Source organism: Leopardus geoffroyi, chromosome B2 (genome assembly GCF_018350155.1).
Source record: "Leopardus geoffroyi isolate Oge1 chromosome B2, O.geoffroyi_Oge1_pat1.0, whole genome shotgun sequence".
Taxonomy (NCBI): domain Eukaryota; kingdom Metazoa; phylum Chordata; class Mammalia; order Carnivora; family Felidae; genus Leopardus; species Leopardus geoffroyi.
In genome coordinates this window covers 105,109,204-105,134,636 of record NC_059332.1, presented here as the reverse complement: position 1 = coordinate 105,134,636, position 25,433 = coordinate 105,109,204, and the positions used below count along the sequence as shown (strand labels likewise).

Here is a 25,433-nt window from a genome sequence, read left to right as displayed (position 1 = left end):
CCAATAGAGGCATCACCAGACCTATATTATACCATTACCACTTCCACCAAGGAAATCCCAAAAAGAAAGATTGGCACAATGATCAGATAAAGTGACTTTGGAACTAGTATCTTGAATGGGCTTATTTAAACAAATACCAAAAGACACAGAAAAAGTTAAAGAGAGGACACTGAAACTCCATCAAAGTATCTGTTAAGCAACCTGACCTGTGAGAGGTGCTATAATCAAGGTCGTAATTCGATGCCTTCAGATTTGCTTTCCTCACTCTCCTCATCCAGCCTGTCTCTAAGGAAGCTGTAGTGACCTTGCAAATCGTCCCCCATGCAGAGAAGACCGGGTGCTGAAATCTCTTTCCAGTCCTGACACGAAGGAATGCGGATGCGTTTGACGTCTTCCTTTCCAGGAATGAAGCCAAAGAGTTTCTGTATGCGCTTCGTGATGAGGAGCCGCGAATGCTGTTCTGCAGCTTGTTCAAAGAGCTCCCTCTCGTTGCGGAGGTGGTTGGTCCAGTACCAGTGCTGCCGAGAGGGGAGGGGGGAGCAGCACGTCGCCAAGCAGCGGGACACTAGGATAGCGACGGTTGCCAAGGTGATCAAAATCCAGCCCAGCATCTTCACATAATCGTTGAAAAGAAAAACAGCATCAATATAGGGAATATTCGAGGGACAATCGTAGCAATGGGGATTTCTACAAAACTGGGGGTAAGAAGTAAACTGTGGGTAAGAAGCTTGTTTTCCTAGTCTTTGAAATATGAACAAGGTGCTGATCACTTGGTATGGATACAGGTGCGATGGAGAGAATAAGCCCAACCGTTTCATTTTGGCTTTTGGATCACAAAGGATATCGACCAGTTAGCTTGGAATAGATTATAACTACTGTTCTTAAAGTGACACCTGCTATAGCCCACCAATTACTCTTGTGGAAGGTACCTAAACTACATCTTTTGGCTTTAGCTGAACTTTTCCCCCCCAACCATTAGGAACAGGCTCGACATCTTTGGGTGCTTAATAACTATTTGATAATGATGGTGATGAAAATGATGATATGATAGATAATAATAGTAGCTTCCTATGTGCCTTGGTAATAACGTGCTAACATGTATTCATTGACATTTCTTCCTGAGTTGCTCTTTTCTTTTATTTTTTGTGACCAAGGAAGACTCATGTCCCTAAATGTAAAGCATCTTATTATTTTCCTTTTCATTTCCCTCCTCCTTTAAATAGTTATTTGCTGACCAGTTTTATGATTCATTTTTGAAATATACTTTGAAAGGAAAATTAACAATATTTCATCTGCAATTATTTAGTTTCCTCTTTTAATGACTGACATAAATGGCTGTTTTCTAGTCTTATTTTTTTTTAATTTTCTTTTGTTTTTAATGTTTATTTCTGAGACAGAGAGACAGAGCATGAGTGGGGGAGGGACAGAGAGAGAGAGGGAGACACAGAATCTGAAGCAGGCTCCAGGCTCTGAGCTGTCAGCACAGAGCCCGATGTGGGGCTCGAAATCACAGACCGCGAGATCATGACCTGAGCCGAAGTTGGACATCATGACCTGAGCCGAAGTCGAACGCTCAACCGACTCAGCCACCCAGGCGCCCCTGTTTTCTAGTCTTAGAACCCTTTTTTTTTTAAGTATTCTTTTTTCAATAGTTAGTGATTATATAAAGTGAGAGAGGCAAGTTCCATACGTGTAGGGAAGCCAGCAGTAGGCAGCTTCCCAGCCACAGTCTCGGAGATGAAGGTCTCTCCCACAGCTTGTGATTCACCAGTAGTCCTGGAATTACCAGTGTGAGCACAGCGGGATAGCTGCGCTCAGTGGAGGCTAAAACCTACAAAGTGACACTTAGGGCAATTTAATTTAATAGAGGCCAGCATGGTGGAGGAAAGGGCATCTGAGATGCCCATTAATTCATTAGCTATCATTTATTGAGTCCCAGGTTGACCTCACACCATGTTCTCTATACATGGTGCTTGGTTATAGGGACTCAGATGTGAATAATTTAAGTTACTTTCATCCTTAAGATGAAGAGGGAGACAAAGAGGGAGACAAAATAGCAAGCCAAGAAATATGGTAAAATGTGATCATTTTTGATATCAGTAAGCATGATGGGACAGAAGTGAATTCACTTAAGGAAGAGGAGTACCAGGGAATACTTCCCAGAGGAGATGATGCTCAGACTTAAACACTAAAGAGGAGTTCACCAGATGCAAGAAGTTGAGGAGAGCTCTAAGAAGAGAGGAAGAAAAGTAAGAGCATGAAGAGTTGGGAGAACCTCAGGAAGTTTGTCCTCACGGGGTCATAGGAGTCATGTGGAAAAGTGGTCAGCAGCCAGACATTGAAGGACCTTGTATTCATGACAAGAATTTGGATTTGTGATTGGGCTCGTAGAAAATCATTGAAGAATTATATGGCGGATGGGGTGGGGCTCATCATTCAGTTTGCATTTAGAAAGATAATTTTGACATGGTTGTAGAAGATCAACTGAAATTCGGTAAAACTAATGTCAGGAAGCTATTTTAGAATAAAGTATGGGCAGAGAAGGGGTTTGAAGTTAATATGATCTTGTCGGTCATCTCAGAATAATGAAACTTATAGTGTATATTCCTCAAATGACACTGAAGTTCAAGGTAGTTGTGAAAGGCAACCTGGTGAAATGGAAACGGTATGACCTTTGAATATCTCTATCAGTCATTTATTAGCTCTGTGAACTTACAAAAGTTACATGAACTCTTTGAGCGATGGTTTCCTCGTCTGTAAAATGGGGTTGATTAAACATTTCTCTTAAGATTATGAGGGTTATAATTAAATAGGAAATATTTATACAGTATATGAGAAGCGCCTCAATAAATATTAGTTTTGTTGCTGCTGGTCCAAGAAATCCACTGGCTGATGGCACTCAGAACTATACAACTGTGTCTTATCACAGAAGTCCTTGCATGCATTAAATAAGATATTGTCACTTTAAGAAGATCTTACCAGTGTATATTACATCTTAGTTTTTCTTGAGCGAGAACATTTTTTAAAGTTAGAATTCCCCCATTGATTATTTGACCTCTCACCTGCCTTCACACAGTTCCTCTGGCTGACCTTTAGGGCTAGCATAAAAGGTTGAGACAGAGATACCTTAATGGGATATCTAGCTTTGCTTAAATCAGGACATAGGCAACACTTGAGTATTCTGTGTGTCGATAGTAATTTTTTTCAACAAAATAGCGTTATCACTTCCTAAATTTCAATAACTAAAAAGTGATGGGTCAAAAAATGTGTATGCCTTTGCAATAAGTAGTTTAAAAATAATTTATTTCAATTTTATTTCAGTGGTTTGAAAATGTGTTTTTCCCCCCCAAATCCCTTGCAGAGAGTAATATATGCCAATTACTCTTTCTGTACGGACAGAATGCACTCTTACACTTCTTAAATTTAAGCTGTAAGTGCCGTGGATTTAGGCCTTTTCCCTACCTCACTCCACCCCCTCGCACAAATTTGTCTAAGGACATTACATTTAGAACTATCACTGGAACTTATTGTTGTCATAATTAAGCTTCCTATAGTTTTAGGCAAACTGTTAATATGTAGAATGAATATTTAAGCACGTGTATATGCAGAAAGAATTAAATAATATACTATATAGTAATAATAATTTTAATAACAATGTCTAAAATGTATTATATTTAATATCGATTCTGGACACCATACTGAGCGCTTTACATGTATGCACTCATTTATTACTCAATCCAACTTTATGTGGTAGATCCTACCAGTATCCCCGTTTTACAGCTGAGAAAAGTGAGGCATGGGTAAGTTAGATAACTTGCTTAAGGTTCTGCAGGTTGATAAATGGCAAAGCAAGACTCAAAAACAGATCTGCTGACTCCAAAGCCCAACATCCTAACTATATCAAATAGCCACTAGTAGAAATCACTTCGATGAATAGCATCTAGTTTGCATTTTATATTCAGACAATATCAGAAGCGGTAGGAATGTGAAGTGTGTCCAGTGACTGGTTAAGATGGGATAGCATAGCATCAGGAACTTACTTGTGACTGGTATCTGTGCAGAAGAGCTACTTCATCTCTCACTTGGATCATGTCAGATGGAGTTGATTTGCAACATGGAAACCCAGCTAGGATCTGTTCCCGTCTGCTGGCACTGACATTGTCAAATACGGCGTAACGGTCCACAGATGCGAATTCACTTGCCGCACATTCATAGTAGGTGCCTGTCAGCAGGGTTGCCGCCAGCCATGTTAACGGAGCAACAAGTGCCCTCCCAGTGATGCTGAAGAACCTAAGGCAAGCCAGCTTGCGCTCCAAGAGGCTGATTCTCCGGCGTGGAGGAGCACAGCTGCAGCAATATTCACGGCTCATTGTCCACATCTGGCTTCTCAGGGCATAGCCAGCAACCAGAAGGAGCAAGGCTGGAATGAGTAGAAAAGCAGAACCATAGTAGAAATTTTTCCCAACCTGGCAAGGACATTTGAATGTGAAAGAAGAGAACAGCTGTTGCCCACCAATAGTCGAAGCAGCAATTAAAGAATTGATAAATATTCCACTTCTCTGCAGGGAAGACACAATATTGTTGAGAGTCGGGCTCATCGTCCGGAAGCTCTTACACGAATCAGCTTCTGGCCCTTTCTGATCGTTAGACTCCACCAGCTATAACCATTTTATGGGACCTTACTGGTTTAACTGGCTGTGTCAAGCAACCCAATATCCTCAAACATGTTTAAAGGATTCAGGCATCTTTCCTTATGTACTTTGTGAATCCTGAGCTAATAAATGTACTTCAGATTACAGCCGGAAGAAACTAGAGAGATTCATCTGGTACGAGTGACAGGGAAAACTACTTCAGTGTATCTTCCCACTAAAAAGAGAATGGCCTGCTTGCACTGCAACTGCTGCCATCTTTCCATGTGCTGCCTTGATCAACACCGGCAAATAGGGCAGTGGCAGCAAAACGGAGAACATTCTTACCCTGTACTAGCCCAGGAGTTAGTTACCATAAAATTATGACAAAAGGCATAACAGAACTTACCAAATAATAGAGACACCCAAAATTTAGGGCTGTCTGGAACATCCATGAGTTCTTCCAGAACATCCCAAAAGCTTTTCCCAAAAGAAGAACGAGTCTTGGGTACCCCTAAAGTCAAATTGCAACAAAACTAACTTTCTAACTTTGCATAAAAAATGTATTTGTATGCACAGAATCTAATATAATAATGTGTTGCTTTATTAGCTAAGTTGCAAATTTGTTTATAAGGTATCTTTTTGTTACATGAAAATGTGATAGGTATTAATAAAATTATATACCTATAAAAAGAGATTAAATGATCAAATATGTAAGGTGTTTTCTATATTTATTTCATCAGCAAATATTTATTGTATAACTTCTATGTAAAAGGCATTGGACTAAGCTTGGTTGGGCTAATAAAAAATGAATAAGAAATAAATTTCTTTTTTCAAACTCTCAACTGGATATGGTTAATTACGTAATTAGTGAATTGGAACATAATGCTGAGGAATTCACCCAAAGTACAGTATTAAAAGATAAAGAAATAAAATAATATATTTTAAAATCCAATTCAAGGAAAAGGAAACAGAGGACAGATTAAGCAACTCCATAATAGGAGTTCCAGCAGGGAAAAATGAAGGGATAGGTAGAGAAATACTATTTGAAGAGAAGTGACTGAGAATTTTGTAAAATCAAAGAAAGTTCCCACATCAGAAGAGTGTTAGATGTTCTGAGCAGTGTAAATAAAGACAAATCCACATATAAATACATCATAGTAAAACTTCAGACTGTGAAAAATGAAGAGATATTATTAAAAGCTACCAGAAAGAAGAGGTACGTAAGCCACAAAAGAATGACAGTAGATGGACAATATATTTCCCACTGACAACAGTAGAGACCAGAAGGCAGTTGTCTTCAGGCTGTATGGTTTTGTTTTTGTGTGTGTTTTTTTTTTAATTTTCATTTTATTTCTTTTGAGAGAGAGAGGAAAAAAAAAAATGAGTGGGGGAGGGGCAGAGAGAGAAGGAGAAAGAGAGGATCCCAAGCAGGCTCTGCACTGTTAGCACAGAGCCCTACACGGAGCTTGATCCCACCAACTGTGAGATCATGACCTGAGCTGAAATCGATTAGTTGGATGCTTTACCGACTGAGCCACCCAGGTGCCCCTCACACACAAAAAAATTTTAAAGAGCTAACAATTACTGTGTGCTTGCTACATGCCAGTCACTGTTTTAAGAACTATGATGAGGTGCTAATATTAGCCTCAACTTGTTTACAGATGAGATAACCGAGGTGATTATTATGAGATTAAGGAAATTGCGCAGGGTCACACAGAGATGACAGAAGAACCAGGAGTAGGTCCCCGGTGGTCTGGCATGTTCCTAACAACCACACCGAAGCTGGAGCAAACTCACCTCCAGACTGATTAAAAAATAGAGTCACACTGCTTGCAAGTGACACCTAAAACTTGACTGCACACAAAGCTTGAAAACTAGAGGTATTGAAATATATATAACTGGGAATCATAATATAAGGCAAAACTGAACCAAAGTCAAAAGTGTCAGAAGAGCTAATTTTGAACACCCCATCATAATAAAAGGAACAATCCATTATGAAGATATAACAATTGCCAATTTGTAGGTCTGTGACTGCATAACTTTGAAATACATAAAGCAAAAACTGATCGAGTTATAAGGAGAATTCTTTTTGACATTTTAAACATAGTTTTATAAGAAATGATTAAACATTAGGATATAAAAGATGTGAAGAACAAACCAGCTTTATCTAAGATATATGTAGTATTCCACTACAGTATTTTCATTCTATTTCATTATTGTCTAATAACAAAGAAACAGATTAATAAGCCACAGAAATAGAATGCTCTAGACTAGGGGTTGATCATGTATGGCTCAGAGACCAGAGTGGCCCACTGCCTGTTTTCTATGGTTTGCGAGCTAAGAATGGTTTCCACATCTTTAACTTGGTTGGGGAAAAAAAAGTTTAGTATTTTGTGACCCGTGAAATTCAAGAAATTCAAATCTCTGTATTTAAAAATAAAGTTTTATTCGCACATGGGCACACCTGTTCCTGAATTGTCTGTGGCTGCTTTCTCACCACAATAGCAGAGTTGAGTGGTTGTGACAGAGTCCATATGTCTGTAAAACTTAAAATATCCTCTCTCTGGCCCTTTACAGAAGAAGTTTGCTGACCTCAGCTATAAGAAGCTGGGAAAATAAATTCACTAGAGTGGCAGCTATGGATCTGGATAAATCCTAAGGAGTAACTGGAAGGGAAAGTGCAAGCTATAGAGTATGTGCAGTATAAGAAATTTTGTAAAGTTTTAAAACAAAATGATTCCGCATAGTCTTTGTGGTTACTAACATATGTAGAATTTAAAAACATGTATAGGAATGATAAATATCAAGTTCTGCATAGCAGAACTGAGAAGAACGGAATAGAATTAAGGAGGGTACTGGATATTTCAACTGTATCAGTATTGCTTTATTGCTGAAAATAAAGCCTAAAGTATAAATAGCAACTTGTTCGGTAGAGCTCGGTAGTATGAACCACGTCTTCCTTATGTTTATAATTTCATATTTTAAAAGTCCATTTAATAGAGCACGTGGGAAGTGAGGAAGTAGAAAAGGAAATTGTAGACCACTCTTTCAGGCAACATTGTAAGAAAGGATGAATGAAGCATGGATTGATAAGAAGTCACTATCGAGGTATCAAAGTCTTGCTGTAAAGGAGTTTGTTGATGACAAACTCTTAAGCCTTATTGTTTACAATTGAAAGAACTAATGACTTCATCAACAGTACCTGTGTGTAACTTGTCAATGATTGTGAATGATTACATCTGTGAGTAATCATTTTTCTTCTGGGCTTTCTAACCAAATGGTCTTTTTTTTTTTTCTTTTTAAGATAGCTTGCCGTCACCTGTCTATCCAACATATAAAATGTCTACTCCTTGGGGCACCTGGGTGGCTCAGTCAGTTAAATGTCCAACTTCGGTTCCGCCCACATCGGGCTCTGTGCTGACAGCTCAGAGCCTGGAGCCTGCTTCAGATTCTGTGTCTCCCTCTCCCCCGCTCTCTCCCTCTCTCTCTTTCAAAAACAAATTAAAGCATAAATTTAAAAAAAAAAAAAAAAACAAATATAACCTCTACACTTTCTTCTATTTAAGTGAAGACTGACAGAAAGAAGGAGCCTGTGGCACATCAAGCTTCCTTGGATCATAAGAGCCGCTGAAGGCCAGTGGGTTTCACAGTCTGAAAACCAGCAAACTGGTGTCCCAGCACCACAGGCTGCAGCTGTATTTGTGCAGATTGTGCTCTCATACGGGAACCCCAGGCAGGGACTGCTTCCTTAAGCCCTATGGTCCTGACCTAAGACGCAGGAGAGAGGGGAAGGTCAATCAGTCTGAAGGAAGAGCTGGCTTTTCCTAATGCACCCATCATGTCCTGAATTATCATGGTGGCCCGGATGTCATCATACCACAGCCATTAGAGTTTAGTGAAATTGATTCCAGGACCACTACTCCCCACCCACCAAATACACAGGGCTTTTCTCGGTTTTTCTCGGAACCCAGAACTACCCCCACAGTAGGCTCAGCAACATTCTCTCATCACATCTTAGTAGCTTTTGTGAGTCTGCCTCTAAAACCTTTGCTCTAACATAATGGGAGTGTGTGCAATAGAAAAAATTTTTGATTTGGAGTCAGCAAATTTAGCCCAAATCCCTCTTTGTTGCCTACCACCCAGCCAACTTTGAACAAATTTCTCAACATGACTTTTAGATTCTTATCCTATAAAATGGTAATGATTACAGTACTGACTACTTCACAGATGGTAATTGAATCAAAATGAGATAAAATGAAAACCATGTTATAAATCGTAAACTTTATATAAATATAAGGTGTCATGAATCTGCCACTGAAAAGCACCCTCCCAAACACACACCACCACCCAGCAAAACTGACTTTTCCTGAGAATGGAGTCATGAAACATAGGCAATAATGGAAATACCTTAAATATTGGAGAATTCCATTCAAAACGCTCACCTACAAGAAAAATCTATAGTAATTATTGTTTATATGGTGCATTATAATGTGTTTTATAGCACACATCATCTCTTTGATTCTCCGATTGTTCTGTGAGATGGACATTATTATTGCCATTTTGCAAATGTGGAAACTGAGCCATAGAGCAATAAAATGGCTTGTCCAAGGTCGCACAGCCAGTAAATGGTAAAACCGCAGCTTAGTCTGAGCCTTCCAAAGTCTCCTAGCTCTTTCAACTACACCACACTCTTTCAAAGTATTGAGTGGTCTGTCACGGCATAGCAAGAATTTTCTAGAACACATAGGGCCAATTAACTCAGATGGTAAAGATGAAAGAAGTAGGAAACTACTTTCTTAAACTGAGTTTTATGCTTCTATTTCTGGAACAGTTCTGATCCTCCACACCCTGCAGTTGTCAAGATGAGGGAGTTTCTTGTTTTAACTTTAAAGGTCTATACTCCTGCATAAATAAAGAGAGCCTTCAATAGCTAACATCTCAGGGACTATCAAAAGAAAGCTAAGGGCTTGCTTTCTCTGTCAGAAATATTATACATTATTAAACTGTAGAACACTCACTATGAGCAACAGTTTTATGAAAAAATACCAATACCCCAAATCTACCATTCTTTAAAACTGCTGCTTATGAAAACAAAAATACCAGATACATTTGAATTTTGAATCACACAAGATGGGGTCTGTGATACTCATTAGAGTCATTGATTATTACATTTGAACCCAAGACATAGTAGGTACAGATTGCTGATCCTGTCTCAAATTCACACAACAATCAATACAAAGACTGAATAATGCTAACATTTAGATTTATCTTGGATTGGGAAGGTTTCTGTTTGTGATTTTAGAACAATGTGTTGGCATGAGAGCAAAACACCACTCTTATATTCCCTTGGGCTAAAGAATTTTCAGTAGCTGGTGTTTCTGGTCTGACTTCCCACTATCAGCTTTTATGTCTCTAGATTACAATTTGTCCTCACAAGTGAAGCAGTATTTGATCGGTGGCAAGGGACGTGCCTACAAGACAGTTCTGCTTGTGATTGTTTTCCTCTTCAGTTCAGCAAAGAGCAACAGCAGGGGAGTGCAGAAGTAGCACTCTTGTCTCAAAGCAAAAAGGAACTTGCGGAAACAAAAGGACGGAGATTGATACACCTGTAAGATAAAAGCCAACGAAAAGAAATCAAAGATCACATCCTTCATCTCTCAAGTACAATGTCTCGCCCTGCACACAGAAGACCAGAATACCATAAAATAGTAAGATCTTTTTATAAACATATTCTCAAAGAGGCTTTTCTTCTACTTCGAAGAAAATATTTTCTTCAGTGATTTCTGATTTATTTTAAAAAGTGACACTATAAACAGACTTTTTTCAGTGGGAGCAAGGGAGCGTTTAGTGGGTTGGATCATAAATGATACCTCTGGGAATAGTACAGTGATCAGTGATCTCTAACACTTTATAACAGAATCGATTCTTTATGCATATTTTAGGGTTTTCCTTTCTGACTAATTAGATCTATAAAGTGCCAAATGTATCTTCTGTCTCTGACGGAAAATATGAAAAGATTAAGCAATTCTTTGTATTTCATACTTCATGAACTGGCAAGTGAAATGTATATAAAATAGTTGATTACATGTTAAATTAACAGGAATAGATCAGCAAGAAACTCAGTATTAAAAGATTATTGCTTTTGGAAATGTATTTCCTTGTTTTAAATGTAAGTATCTATCATTATAATTTTGTATGTGCTACTGTCCTTTCTGTATATTCCAAGCTCAGAGTTGTTTTCAAAACTTATTTACAGATTATATTTGGAAAAATATTCCTCTTTAATCCTCTATTAGGCATTTAGAAGTTACAGAAGTGAAAATTTATCATTACACTTAAAGCTCTTTTAATTATTTCAGGAGACTGATGAGCATTGGATAAAATTGAGGAATCTCAGTTATGGGTACTTGGAGTTGTATGATTAACTGGCACACCCCAGTTGGGAATGCCTGCAGGTGCCCCCTTTGGCATTCTGGGATCCTGACTGATTTTTATGTGGGGCTATGAAATACGAAAAGATATTGTAGATTTCACATTGCACCTAAATCCCTTCATTTATATATCAGCTAAAACATGCTTTTATCCTGACATCTCCAAAACCTCAAATAACTAATGGTGTTCTATTTTTTGTATGTGAAAATGACTGTCTTTATTGTTTTATAAACTGTGAAGACAAATTTTATGTTGACCTTGTCTGTGATCAGAGTAGTATGGATTTGAGACCCTCCCGGACATGCAGTTCAAGGTTCAGCCTTTTACTAGGAAGCGGGATGGAGAAAATTGGCCCTCATGGGTATTGAACTTGAAACCCAGCTGCAAGTACAGTGTAGTTAGTACTCACCCATCAGAGTAAGAGAGAAAGAGAAAGAAGAAAATGCCATGATTTCAGGTTGGCCATAATTATAAATGAGCACAATGCTACGGCTCTGGCATGTAAATAGGGTATAATTTTATTTCCTTTTATCTCTTTTTCAAATTCTCCTGTTTTATTGCTGGTGGCAACAAATACATTATCAGTCTTTCTGTCTCTCTTTCCTTCACTGGTGCCCATTTTTATGGTGTGGTATTACCACATAGCAGTAATTGATCTTCTGTGGTGGCTCCTTACACTAGGAAGATATTTCATGTATAATTTACAGACATTTCTTATAGTGGATGATTAGGTTTTTAAAATTAAATAAGAACAGAACAAAAATTGAATATATTGTGACCCTTCAGTGATTTTGTTTAACAATATTTTTGTTAAAATCACTTGCTTTACATTTCTTGTTTTCTACTGGAAATATTAATGTACTTATTATTTTATTATACCTGACTCATATATGTGTTAGTCCTTGATGTAATGTTGATTAATATATCTAACATACATTCTACAGACACTTAGGACATTTTAACTTATGTTTTCAATATGGACACAATTTTTCACTACACCTATTTAGATTCTATCCATTTACAACTTATTTAGTTACAACAAATATTCATTCTGATTAAAGAAACATTTCTTGTGATATAAACCCACATAGAAGGAAGGAGATTCTGGTGGTATTGGGCAAATTTTGTAAGTATTTGGATCAAAATTATATCATGTTTTACAGAAGCTACTTTGTTGAATAAACAATTTTATTGATTTGTTGAGCCATTTCTGCCTGTGCCTTTAAAAAAAAAAAAATGAGGGGCGCCTGGGTGGCTCAGTCGGTTAAGTGTCCGACTTCAGCCAGGTCACGATCTCTCGGTCCGTGAGTTCGAGCCCCGAGTCAGGCTCTGGGCTGATGGCTCAGAGCCTGGAGCCTGTTTCCGATTCTGTGTCTCCCTTTCTCTCTGCCCGTCCCCCGTTCATGCTCTGTCTCTCTCTGTCCCAAAAATAAATAAACGTTGAAAAAAAAATTAAAAAAAAAATGAATGTATCTTATCAGATCTTATCTTACCCTCCACGTTAGGCTACCCAAGATACCTAGGTCTAGAGGTAAAGACGCCTCTTCTAACCTGGAATTCACATTTAGCTTTTCGTGATAATACCAGATTATGCACAAAATAAGATTATTTCCAACAGTGGTTCTCCTCCCTACCTCTCTCTCTCACCCACTTCTACTTCAAATAAGTCTCTTGTGCACCTGAGAAATCATCACTACGTCCAAGTGGAGCCTGTAGTCTCGGGCTCCTCCCTGGCTCCCAGTTGATCGCTGGTTGGGCAAGTCATTCCCTCCTCTGTAGGACCGAGAGCTTTGGAATTGATTACCTCTAATACCTCCATCCCTTACTTAGATAGTATTCAAGAGCAGAAGCAAAACCGAGAGACTTCTTTAAATGGATTGACTGAGATTTGTGTGCTGTTTCCCCTATTTTCTACCTGCCTATACTAAACCAAACCTAAATTATTCTTAGTTGTCATTCTCATATTTACTTCACGCTGAAAATAGGACATATTTTGGAGTTCTATTAGGAAAGTACAAATTCTCCTTTTTTCACTGTGTAAAGAAAATAACATCTCACAAATTTGCTGCTCTAGTTGGGTTCCTGCTGATGGTCTCCTTGGCAGATCTGGAACCCATTAAGGATTGTGCAGATTCATGAGAAGACTCACCCAATTAATTATTCCTTCCAACTGAAACATGGTCGGCCAGTACCAAAGCCCATTCTAGAACAACAGAAATTTATACTAGCAATTATTTTTTTAAAAAACTTCCTCCATGAAAATACATTGCAAGTTATATAATGTAAGCAATACATGCATAGATTTTTCCTGTTCAGAAATGTATTTTATTTTATAGCTCTTTTTCTCATCAGCAATGTATCCAAATATAGATACAACTCACTCTCAAAAGTCAAAATGGTTGCAATAATTAGTAGGAGGGTAGAAAAAAATGAACAGATGATCTCAAAGACTGCTTCCATTGGAAAATTTTGTTAAAAAAGAATAGAGTAGCATGTCGTCCTTAGCTTTGCCTATAAAGTAAAACTAATTCTTTTTTCTCTAGAACAAAGATCTCTTTGTCCTCACCTATGGAGCTCTGGTTGCCCAACTGTGTAAAGATTATGAAAAAGATGAAGATGTGAATAAATATTTAGATAAAATGTAAGTAGAAGTCTTGTATTCTCATCGAATGTGCACTTTTTTCTTAACATCCTCTGCCTTTCGTCCACCTGTAAAGACTTTGCTTGCTCCACTTTCCCAGCTCTAATATTTCAACAAATCACATTTTAAAGCTGAACATAATTTCTGACAACTGCCATTTGGGCTGTCATAAAGCATAATGTAACAGGAAGGAAACTTTCTTCTATGAAAGTCAAGCATGGAACATTTTCTTTTTAATCAGAAATCATTTCTTTGCTAGTCACGTATAAGCAAGGGTATGGTAAAACTAAGATTGTTCTTTCAACAATGTGATGGGTCATCAAATTTGATTCTTCCCAGAAGTCTTTTGTTCTAATAAAACTCCTTCTAACATATAAATATATGCTTATATAAGTATAGACCATGTATGGAAGGATATGCAAAAAATTAATAATGGCGATTGCCTGAGAGAACTTGGAGACAGGGATTATGGGTAGAAGAGAGGTTTATTTTTTTCCTATGTAGTTTTTCATTGTTTGAATGCTTATACCATTGTTATGCTTTACTTAAAAATATATTAAAGGGAGAAACCCACTTCTTCCTTTTAAAATAAAGTCCATTCTCCTTGTCTTCATTAATGGAGATTCTTTCTGTACAAATTCAGCCTTTAATTTTCTCAGAATAATTATATGACCATCAGATTATTGCTCAATAATAAAATATCTTTCAACATTTTTGGAACCTCTTAATTATGGATCCTGAAAAGGACTCTAACTGGGCAGTGACTGGAAAACCTGTCCTAAATAGAAGATTTAGTTAGAAAGGTTGAAGGGGGAATCCAGCCTAGTTGAGCATTTTAGGGCTTCTAAAAAGGGCTCGTTGTGTTTTGAGGTGGAAAACAAAAAAGACAACATAAAGGAAAGCTTGAAAGACTTTTTTTTTTTTTTTGGAACCATGGTTTCCCTCCTTTCTTTTTTTTTTTGTTTTTTTTTGTTTTGTTTTGTTTTGTTTTGTTTTGTTTGTTTTTCAACATTTATTTATTTTTGGGACAGAGAGAGAGCATGAACGGGGAAGGGGCAGAGAGAGAGGGAGACACAGAATCGGAAACAGGCTCCAGGCTCTGAGCCATCAGCCCAGAGCCTGACGCGGGGCTCGAACTCACGGACCGCGAGATCGTGACCTGGCTGAAGTCGGACGCTTAACCGACTGCGCCACCCAGGCGCCCCGGTTTCCCTCCTTTCTATGCTTATTCTTTTTCTATTGGAAAGCTCTTTTTTATTGTTTTGTGTTTATTTTGGTTCACATAACTTATTTTTCATTTCTTTTTAATTAGTCAGGAGTACTTCCCAAGATAGTGTCTGTAATAGTGGGAGTTGCTTAACCTATTTACATTCAAGTCATACTTCAACACGTGATACGGTATTTCTGGAGTACACATCATTTTATGTAGCTTATGTTAAATTTACATTGTTTTGTGAAACAGATATAGAAAATGAAGAAACTCATTTGGCTGACTAAAAAAAACATACCTTGATTAGCACTTGGGTGCACAATTTAACAAATATGAAATATGAATGAAACATTGAAGAATAAATTCTGAGAGTCTGTGGAAAGGCATTGCCTTAAGTAAAGCAATGATTCACATTTGGATTTCTTTAATAGCTTCTGCTGAAAATATCTGACATTTTTAACTCAATATATAAACTATCTACAGAAACATACACTTTGATCAAAGCAAGATGTGTGTGTGTGCATAGTGTGTATGTATTTGTGTGTGTTATATGTGTATGTGTGTAGTTTGTATCTATGTGTGTGGTATGTATATATGTGCATGTGTATAGTGTGTATATATGTGTGTAATATATATATATATACATATGTGTGTGTGTGTGTATACACTTACTGTGCTGACTGTAACATTTGGCCTTCTATCACCCCTCACTGTCCAAGGCTGTGGATATGCATAGAGATTAGAAAACGCCGGAAACATTTTTTTAAATGCGGTACAACCATTTCTGTAAAGTATATATTCTGTTCTTCAAAAGTTTTTTTTTAGTGCGAACTTTCTAGCTAGAATCACAAAACAGTTTTCTCAGAAGGCAAGTAAGCCAAATTGAATATTTCTATCTACTGAGAAATATAGAGTGTCTCATAGACTTAGTGAATTAGTAAGCACTCTGACATTAAATCTGTCTCCCCCAACCACCCAGTTACCAATTATCCCCCCCCCCCCCCAACTTTTAGGGCCTGTGGAACAGACATTCCCTTTACACACCATGCTGTCTTTATCTTGGCAGGCCTTCTACTGTTGTGTTCAAATCATTTCACTTGTCTACGTACATGTGGTTGTGAAATTAAAAGACCAATTTTGTGCCTATTGGTTAGCAAAAGCAGCCTATTCCTTCTTATTTCCACCAGTAAGGTCATATTTCCTCAGCTAGATAGAAAGTTCTCAGGTCTATCTTGTTGAAGGTGTCTGCTCAGCCACATACTCAGCTATATTATGACATCTCAATAAGATGCTTTCAAAACTGTACTTGAGATACTACCCAATCTATTCATGGTAGGGTAGAGCTAACAGATAATATAAATACTTTCTCCCAAGTCCCATAGGTTCAGTTTCCCTAGAATGAAAAATGAATTTTCTGAACATCACTTTATTTTCTTTTTGCCAAACTTCAGAGTTCTAACTGCAGAAACCTATGCTGGCAACAAAAATTGATTTTACTTTTCCCTTCTTCCTCTCCTTCCAGAGCCCATCCTGGATATGCCTGTTCCCTTACCGTGATAACTATGCTAGGAGAAGAATGAACATCTAAGTACCATACCTGTAGCAGACAACAAGTTAGCTAGATCCTCGTTGGTTCCATCACCAGCTAGTGATGAGAAAGTTAGTTGCCAGTAAGAAACACTAGGCTACAAACACCAACTTCCCTTAACTTTAATCTACACTGTCAAATTTGGGCCAGACATACCTCTTCAGTCTTCTCTGTTTATAGGAAACTAGTTAATATTTCCCAGATAAGTGCTTTGTGTTTCTGTGATCTGTAAGACAAATAAAGAGCCTACTGTGAAATAGTCATTAGACTTGTCAAGTTAGCTTTACTTTGTTATCCATTTATGCAAGTGCTAAACCGATGACTCCATTCTCAAACATTGATAGAATTCACTACTTAAATATTATTTTCAGACCACACTCTTTCCTTGACCACAGGGGATATGGCATTGGAACACGGCTGGTGGAAGATTTTTTGGCTCGATCTTGTGTAAGAAGATGCCACAGTTACTCAGAAATTACAGACATAATTGCCCAGGTAAATGCATTTTTTGCCCTTTCAATATGTTTTGAGAAGCTTTGATTTGTCCTCAGTTTTGTGGTTTTCTTCCCTGATTAGATAGGTTCTATCTGTATTCATCACTAGGTGCTAAGAGATTCTGATCGAAAAGAATTTTATTTTGGCACAGGGATAAAGCTATTGTGAACAGAGATAAATGCTTTTAGGCATTTAAGCATCTATAGATTTTTCTGAACACGTGGTGTGTGTGGAGTGTATGTCCCACACTGGGAAAAATGTTTTGAGAGGTAAACAAAAGGGAATGTAATAAGGCAACCTCATAATATGCATGCCCCAAATCAATTCCTTTGTATAATCATTTTAGTGCATGGAGGAAGTGGTCTTTGGCTGTCTTATAGAATATTGTTGCAGCCATTTTATTTCCAAAGCAATGTTTTCCCAGGAGAAAAATAAAATTTCTAAGAACCTTTGCAGACCTGATACATGAGAGACAACTTGGAATCACCCAAGACTAGCTCAAATCTCTTAGATATAAGATGATATGGGAAATGCATCCTTGGCCAGAATCCCTTTAATCTGGAAGCCTATGGCTATTAACCTAGGGTTGTTCATTTGTGGGATACATGGAAAGAATACATGGGTTTCAGATATTTGTAAGGTTCACCTCTGGGTTCTCACAACAGACCTGTGAATTCAGCCTCGTTCTTTTCTCTCCCAATCCTTAATATTATTGTACATTGTCATACTGACTCTTCATGTGAGTGGCAATAATAGTTTTACATAGTGCTTTGTAATTCTAAATGCAGTTTTACGTATTTTTTTTGTCTTTCACACTTACCTTATTCCTATGAAGTAAGCAGAGTGGGAGTTATTCCCATTTTCCAGATAAGAAAACTGAGTTCCAGAAAGAATATGACAAAAATTGAAGATTAGTATATATTTTAAAAATGTAGGCATTCAAAAAACACAATCCAAATAAAAGATTTTTCCCACTTCTTGTTATAATTACTCTCATTATTTCATGGCTAGTGATCATGTGGTTGAAACTGAAACCCAGGTCTTCCAGTCTCAGTGTGGTGAGTTTATCACACAACTAAACAGTTTAAAAAATTCCCTTTCCATGTTTGCAGAATATAACTAAAGTGATAAAGCAGTAGTTTGAAAAATAAAATAACTTTTCACTAGGGCAAATGTATGGGCAATACTACAAAAATACTAGATGTTTTAATGGAAAATATTTGCACTATATAAATGTAGATGGTTGTGTTCTATTTCTGTCAGAACGCCATTGGAATTTTGATGAGGATTGCATTGCAAGAACAGATCACTTTGGATAGTATGGACATTTTAACAATATTAAATCTTCCAATCTATGAACATGGGCTGTCATTCCATTTGTTTGTGTTTTGTTTGATTTCTTTCATCAATGCAAGTCTTTCACCTCCTTCAGTTCATTCCTGGGTATTTTATCCTTTTTTGCTGCAATTGTAAATGGGATTGTTTTCTAAATTTCTTTTCTGGATAGTTCACTGTCAGTATACAGAAACTAATTTTATGTTGGTTTTGTATCCTGCAACTTTGCTGAAATCATTTCTTAATTCTAACAGCTTTTTTGGTGGAATATTTAGGGGTTTCTTGCATTTAAGATTGTATCATCTGTGAAAAGAGATAATTTTACTTTTTTCTTTCCAATTTGTATGCCTTCTATTTCTTTTTCTAGCCTAACTACTCTGGCTAGGACTTCCAGCACTAAGTTGAGTAGAAATGGTGAGAGGAGGCATCCTTATCTTGTTCCTGATCTTAGAGGAAAAGCTTCCCGTTTTCTACCATTGAGTATGGCAATGGGGAAAAATTGTCTTCAATAAATGGTGCTGGGAAAACTGGCTATCCACATGCAAAAGAATGGAATTAGACCCTTACACCATACATAAAAATGAACTGAAATGGATTAAAATGTAAACATAAAACCCAAAACTGTAAAACTCCTAGAACAAAATAGGGGGAAAGTTTCATGACATTAGTCTTGGCATGATTTTATGGATATGACATCAAAAAGCACAGGCAACAAAAACAAAACAAGGAAGTGAGACTACATCAAACTGAAAAGCTTCTGCACAGTAAATGATCAACAGTGAAAAGGCAACCATGGAATAAAAGAAAATATTTGCAAGCCAAATATCTAATAAGGGGTTAATGCCCAAAATATGTAAGGAACTCCTGTAACTCTAGTTTAAAAAACTAGTAACTGAGTTAAGAAATAAGCAAGGAACTTGACTAGATATTTCTCCAAAAAAAAGACATTCAAATGGCCAGCAGGTATACATAAAAATGCTCAAAGTCACTTACCATCAGGGAAATGCAAATCAAAACCACACTATCACCTCACCTCACCTCACCTCAGGTATATATTTGCATTTATATTTATATTTACATTTATATTTACATTTACATTTATATTTATATTTATATTTATATTTATATTTATATTTATATGCAACAAGTTTTGGGGAAGATGTGAAGATATTGGAACCCTCCACACCATTAGTGGGAATTCAAAATGGTGTAGCCACTGTGGAAAACAGTTTGAAAGTTCCTCAAAAATTAAAAATAGAATTGCCATAAGGCCTGCCAGTCCCACTTCTGGGTACTTGTCCCCCAAAAAATTGAAACCAGGATCTTGAAGAGATTTTAGCACCCTTATATTTGTTGCATCAGTATTCACAATAGCCAAGATGTGGAAAAAAACCTAAAAGGCAATTGACAGATGACTAGATTTAAAAAAATGTGGTATATACATACAATGGCATACTACCCAGTCTTTAAAACAAAAAAAAGAGAGAGAGAGAGAGATTCTGCAAGTGAAACAACATGGTCGAAGCCAGACACAGAAAGACTAGCACTGCCTGATTCCGCTTAGGTGACGTATCTAAAATATTCAAATTCATAGAATCAAAGAGGGGAATGATGGTTGCCAGGGGCTGGAGGAGGAGGAAATGCGGAGTTACTAACTAATGGGCACAAAGTGTCAGTCAAGCAAGATGAATGAGCTCTAGAGATCTGTGGTACAACATTTTACCCATCGTCAACAATAGTATATTGTACACTTATAAATGTATTAAGAGGGTAGATCTCATGTTAAGTGTTCTGATTTCAATTTTTAAAAAGCTTAGAAGAAAGAGATCTGTTTGATATAAAACTAAGAACATATACAACATCCACTTTCCAAATATGTTTCCTCTAAACTTTTTGTATGTTTCTGATGTCCTGTAAATTCTTATCTGCTCTCCATCCTCAACAAACTGGGAAAAAATCCACTCCACTCCTATGCAAGATTCCTTCTTTTCAATGAAGACAATATTTCATCACCCTTACCCTTCTCTGGTGCAGAGGGGTTGTCTCCTGGCCTTTGCAGTTTCTTTCAAGGGCCCAGTTTTCTCTCTCTTAATCATTTTCACTTCTACAGCAAAATGTTCTCTTACATGTGGGAATGATGTCACCCAATTCAGAAGCATTTTAACACAGAGGAAGGGGCAGAACTTAGTTACATACTTGCCCACTGATGCTTTGCTTATAATTAGCAGCTTTCATTCAAAGGTCTGGCCTTCAGCAGCATTAGCTCATTAATCCTTGTAAACTCTCCCGAGGGGAGGCTGGTGTCAAATGCTACAGAGTAGTTTTAGAGAGGAGTGGAGCAAGGTCAGAAGAAATTTACCACAGTCTTATGGCCAGGGAGCATTGCAGGGTCAGGATTAGAACCTAAACCCTGTGATTTTTGTTTGGCTGCAAGCTCAGACAGACCATGCCTTTATACAGAACACCATCCTCATCCTCGCGCGGACTCAGCGTCTGAACAATTAGCTTTAGGCCCCAAAGTGCGCCATCTAGTGGTCTGAAAAGAAATCCGATGGCAGGCCAAATCATTGCTCGAAAAAGTCTGTAATCAGGCCTTACATTTTACATAAAAAAGAGATGCCAGGCTAATTCTAAAGTCACATTCCTGAAACATCAAAATGCATCCATTTTGAAAATATGATTTTATCATATACAAGTTACTTTTGTGGTGATTGCCTCAGTACTTCACACTTCAATTAAGACATATAATTTATAAAAATTGCCAGCAGCGTTTCAACATGATATTGCAAAACTTTAACGATACAGTGTCTTTCTTTAGAAAAGCTCAAAGTAGTTGCCACTTATTATTTCTTCCCCTTACAAGAGTCCTGTGAAGTAAAAACGGTATCTATCATTAGCCACATTTGACTGATGATGTAATTCAGATTTAGGATGATGTCGTCGCCAGTTACATAGTCATAAAAGCCAGCTTACAATTTAATTTTTCTGAAAAGGAGAGAGAGAGAGAGGGAAGCAAACCATAAGAGACTCTTAAAGATAGAGAACCAACTGAGGATAGCTGGAGGGGAGGTGGGTTGGAGGCTGGGCCAGATGAGTGAAGATTAAGAAGATTAAGAAGATTAAGGAAAGCGCTTGTGATGAGCACTGGGTGTTGTATGTAAGTGATGAGTCACTGAATTCTACTCCTGAAACCTATGCTGCACTGTATGTTAACTAACTAGAATTTAAACAAAATTTGAAACGAAACGAAGAATTTTTCTGATCTTATTCTAGTGCTTTTCCCAAAAATTGTTTCTTTAAAATGTACTTTTGAAGATTTTCTCCTGTTATGACGGCTGTTCTGAGAAAACTGAAAATGTGGAAATTGCAGTAGAGTTAACATGGCCGATTTTAGTTGTAGTGATGAAACATTGGAGCGTTTAAGTGTAATCTAACAGGCACAAATCTCTCAGTTTATTATGAAAGCAAGGCAAAAATACAGTTGTACCTTACTCTGGTCTAAGGTCTAAAACACATTTCCTTAGTTATGCAAAAATATATTTCATGGTTTCCAAATACATTCATGACAAATGTTTTATTATTAAGAGAAGTGAATTAGAGATTAATCTTTTACTTTTTTAATGTTTATTTATTTACTTTTGACAGAAAGAGAGAGAGAGAGAGAGAGAAACACAGAATCTGAAGCAGGCTCCAGGCTCCAGGCTCTGAGCTGTCAGCACAGAGCCCAACACAGGGCTAGAACCCACAAACCATAAGACCATGACCTGAGCCAAACTCAGACACTTAACTGACTGAGCCACCTGGATGCCCCAAAACTTAATCCTTTAAAGTTAAGATGATCATAAAGTTTACACTTGACAAGAGATATTATAACGTTCCCTTTGAAAAGTCACTTAAACACAAGAAGCTCTAATCCATCATCAGATGTAGACCGATAGTCTAACCATACCCAGTGCAGTCGAGGTTAAAAGATAAGGACCCACATCCTACTCAGCCACATTCCCAGTGTGTGACCCTTAGCAAGTCATGTTGCCAGTCTGAACCTCAGCTTCCATATTTATCAAGTGGGACCTCTTTCAGCTGCAGTTTTTCAGATTTTCAGGCTTTGCTTTCCCTCACCAAAATCTGGATGTGGAGCTATAATCATAAATAGCTGAGTGTGATGGGTGTAGCTTCCAAAGCCTCCCTCAGAACATCCATACCGTCTAGTTATTGATGGTGTTTACAACTGCTTGGCTTAGCACAAACTCTGCCCATCAAAGCTGGGAAAGCTTTTTACTGTTAGGTCAGTGTCATCATGATGTCATTATAAAGGGTAGAAGGAATTGATAATTTTTCAGGATAAACATCACGTCAGGGTGTTGTCACAGTAAGATGAAATTTTTAGAGAAAAAAATATAATATATAAAAAATATAAAAAGACTTGTAAAACTTGAAATTCCAATCCTTAGGTCAAAAAATTGAACCCTGATATATTGTCCTTGGAAATTCTGAAAAGTGAAAATGAGATCTTTTCCTTTTAATACTATAAATTGAAATTTACCTTAATTAAATAATGTGTGCAATGATTTTTTTTTTTTTTTTGGTGAGTGATAGAAAATCAATGAAATAATTGAAAGGAAGCATTCATAGGAGGAAATATAAGTAAGAATGCCTAAAGCAGGGAGGGAAATCTAAATGGTGAATGTTGTAAGCACAAACTCTAAGGCAAAAGGCTTAGGAATATAATCCAGAGGAACTCGAATGGCAGAAGGATTTTTTTTAACTGGACGATCATTTTATTTAAAGAAATTGGTTCATTTAAGATTAGAGTTGAGGCTATACAGAAAGGTTTTGGTAAATCGTACTGGCCTTCTTTCTTTTATCTTGCTTCTGATCTGAACGCACAAAACCACCAAGGCTGCATCTATGCAAGTAATTCAAATATTTTGAAGCATAAAGCTCCCGAGTCAGTTCAGAATGGTGGCGGCTCCACGGCAATCTCCAATACAGATTTGTACTCAGAAGCACTGATGTTTTGCTTCTACAGGGACATACAAATGACTTTATTAAAAACTTCCAGAGGGGTGTGCCATGGCTGGGAAGGTGGATCAGTGAAGGCCCCATCAGGAGACAGAAACCACACAATCGTTTCAATAAGGAAGGTTTAACATGAAACATTATTAACTATTTATAGGGTACTAGCTACTAAGAAAGGAGAAAATGCTAAAGAATATCCTGGTGCTGAGAGAGAATACCCAAAGAAAAAACACACTTTGAAGAGGGTCTCTCTTCCCAAGGCTGAGGTTCAAACATCTTTGGCGACATGTGATTGCAGCCCGTGGATGCTGAAAAAGGCCTCTGCGTTGTCAGGCTGAGATGGGTGGGTAGGGAATTATGGATCAAAACCAATGAGCAGAAATCCCCCACTGGGGTGAAGGTGGACTGAGGCTGGCAGTGAGGAAACCTTGAAATCATGGCCAGAACTGAGAAGCGAGCGCCACTGGGTATACGAAGCACTGCCAGTCACCATTTCCTGTAGGAGGAAACCAAGAAAAGGTGCCCCAGAGCCAGGAAGAGAAGTCTGTCCTCCCGCTGCGTCCCTAGAGACCCTTCTACTGGCAAAGGAGAAATGTTTGTGAGATCTATCTCCAGCATCACAAGCAGGGCAATGATGAGTCGGTTTGGAGCTGAGAGACAATAATCTGACAACCAGCACAGAAGGCATGAGTCAGTAGGATTGTTACATACATTTCCATGGCTGTTGTTTACTTTGGTGGCCTCACGTTTGACCCATCCAAAAGGCCTGTGCACCCAGGAACTATACTTCTAAGAAGCTGGCCAGTGGAAGGGAGATGTGATGAGAAGGGAAGCTGCATCCTTCTCCCAACAGGGTGCTGTCAGCTTTTTGCAAATGGGGATGCAAAACAGACTGAAGAGCATCATTTTCAATATGCAAACATCTGAAATAAAGACTTCCCATTAAAACACTGAAAGTTATTAAATACAGCCACTGGTTCGTTACGAATTTCTCTCTAGCCAGATCTGTTCTCCCTCCCATAACTGTGAAATCTACTCTCTCCATTTATTAGTGCTAAAAGTGCCATTAAATAACATTGTGGGCCAAGGACCCAGAATACGACTGCCTAATAACTTGTGCTCTCTTCTCTAGAAGTCCAAAGAAGTGAGATGCAAGGCACAATGGTGGATTGGCACTTCAGCTGCCACCCAGTGAAAGGTGTAACGGGGTTTAGACTTACCCACTGTGTTAGGGCTTCATAAGCTTCAAATGGACCAGGTCCATTTTCTGAAATGTGCCAAAGGTGAAACTTAGTTTTCTTTGTAGGAGGCAGGAGTTGCAATCACAATGAGTAAACAAACATGACAGAACAACTTTGGAAAGGTAAGGGAATCCAGGAGTATCCTTACCTAGAACGTTTTTATTGTGAAAAAAAAAGAGCCACATAAGTCTGAATTTTAGCTTAATGTGTTAGTCTGTGAAACACAATTTTATTGTGTTTTGTGCCTGCTGATCTTCCAAGAATTTGCTCTTGACCAGCTTTTTTTTTTTTTTTTGGTATATATTTCTATTCTCCATCTAACCGGAGCCAAAGTATTTTACAAAGAATGGAAATAATGTAGAGTTTTCTTGGGTTACTTTGATTTGACACGTGAGTGAAGTTATCTTTCATCTCTGGAAAGTTTTATTTCCCCATCCTGTCTGTAAGCTTTTCAAAGGGAGGGATAATTTCAAACATTCTTGGGGTTTGGCCCACGGTGCCATGGCAAACCAGTACATTGTAGACATTCATTAAGAATTGTCTAAATGAATTTGGACAATATTCTAGATCTTTTCCCTCATGTGCACACGGCTGCTTCTCCTATTCTGTCCAGGAGAGGGCAGTGGTCCACATTCATCTCCAAATTAAAGCCTGCCTTCCATCCTGCCCTGATTTCTACCACCTGCAGAAGCTCTCTTACTTCAAGCAATATTTACCACATACAAAATCCAGTGCTGTACTGGGTGTCATATGTGACTGATGGATCACGGGAATCTGCTCCTGAAGCCAAGACTACACTGTATGTTAGCTAACTTAACAATAAATTATTGAAAGAAAGAAA

General features: G+C 37.8%; 2 protein-coding genes across 2 annotated transcripts in view; one reads left to right on the top strand and one right to left on the bottom strand.

Annotated features, from left to right (window-relative positions):
- Nucleotides 1-212: 212 nt before the first annotated feature.
- Nucleotides 213-4,629, bottom strand: CALHM4 (calcium homeostasis modulator family member 4). Its single transcript, XM_045499347.1, has 2 exons — nt 4,041-4,629; nt 213-611 (listed from the first exon to the last, which is right to left on the bottom strand). The coding sequence occupies exons 1-2, from the start codon at nt 4,596-4,598 to the stop codon at nt 225-227; spliced, it is 945 nt and encodes a 314-aa protein (XP_045355303.1). The 5' UTR covers nt 4,599-4,629; the 3' UTR covers nt 213-224.
- Nucleotides 4,630-10,173: 5,544 nt separating this feature from the next.
- TRAPPC3L (trafficking protein particle complex subunit 3L) overlaps nt 10,174-25,433 on the top strand; it is a 40,968-nt gene continuing 25,708 nt past the window's right edge. The window contains exons 1-3 of the mRNA XM_045499349.1: nt 10,174-10,339; nt 13,607-13,704; nt 16,898-16,997. Coding sequence (XP_045355305.1) covers nt 10,298-10,339; nt 13,607-13,704; nt 16,898-16,997 — 240 coding nt within the window. The 5' untranslated portion in view covers nt 10,174-10,297. The remainder of the gene's footprint in view (nt 10,340-13,606; nt 13,705-16,897; nt 16,998-25,433) is intronic.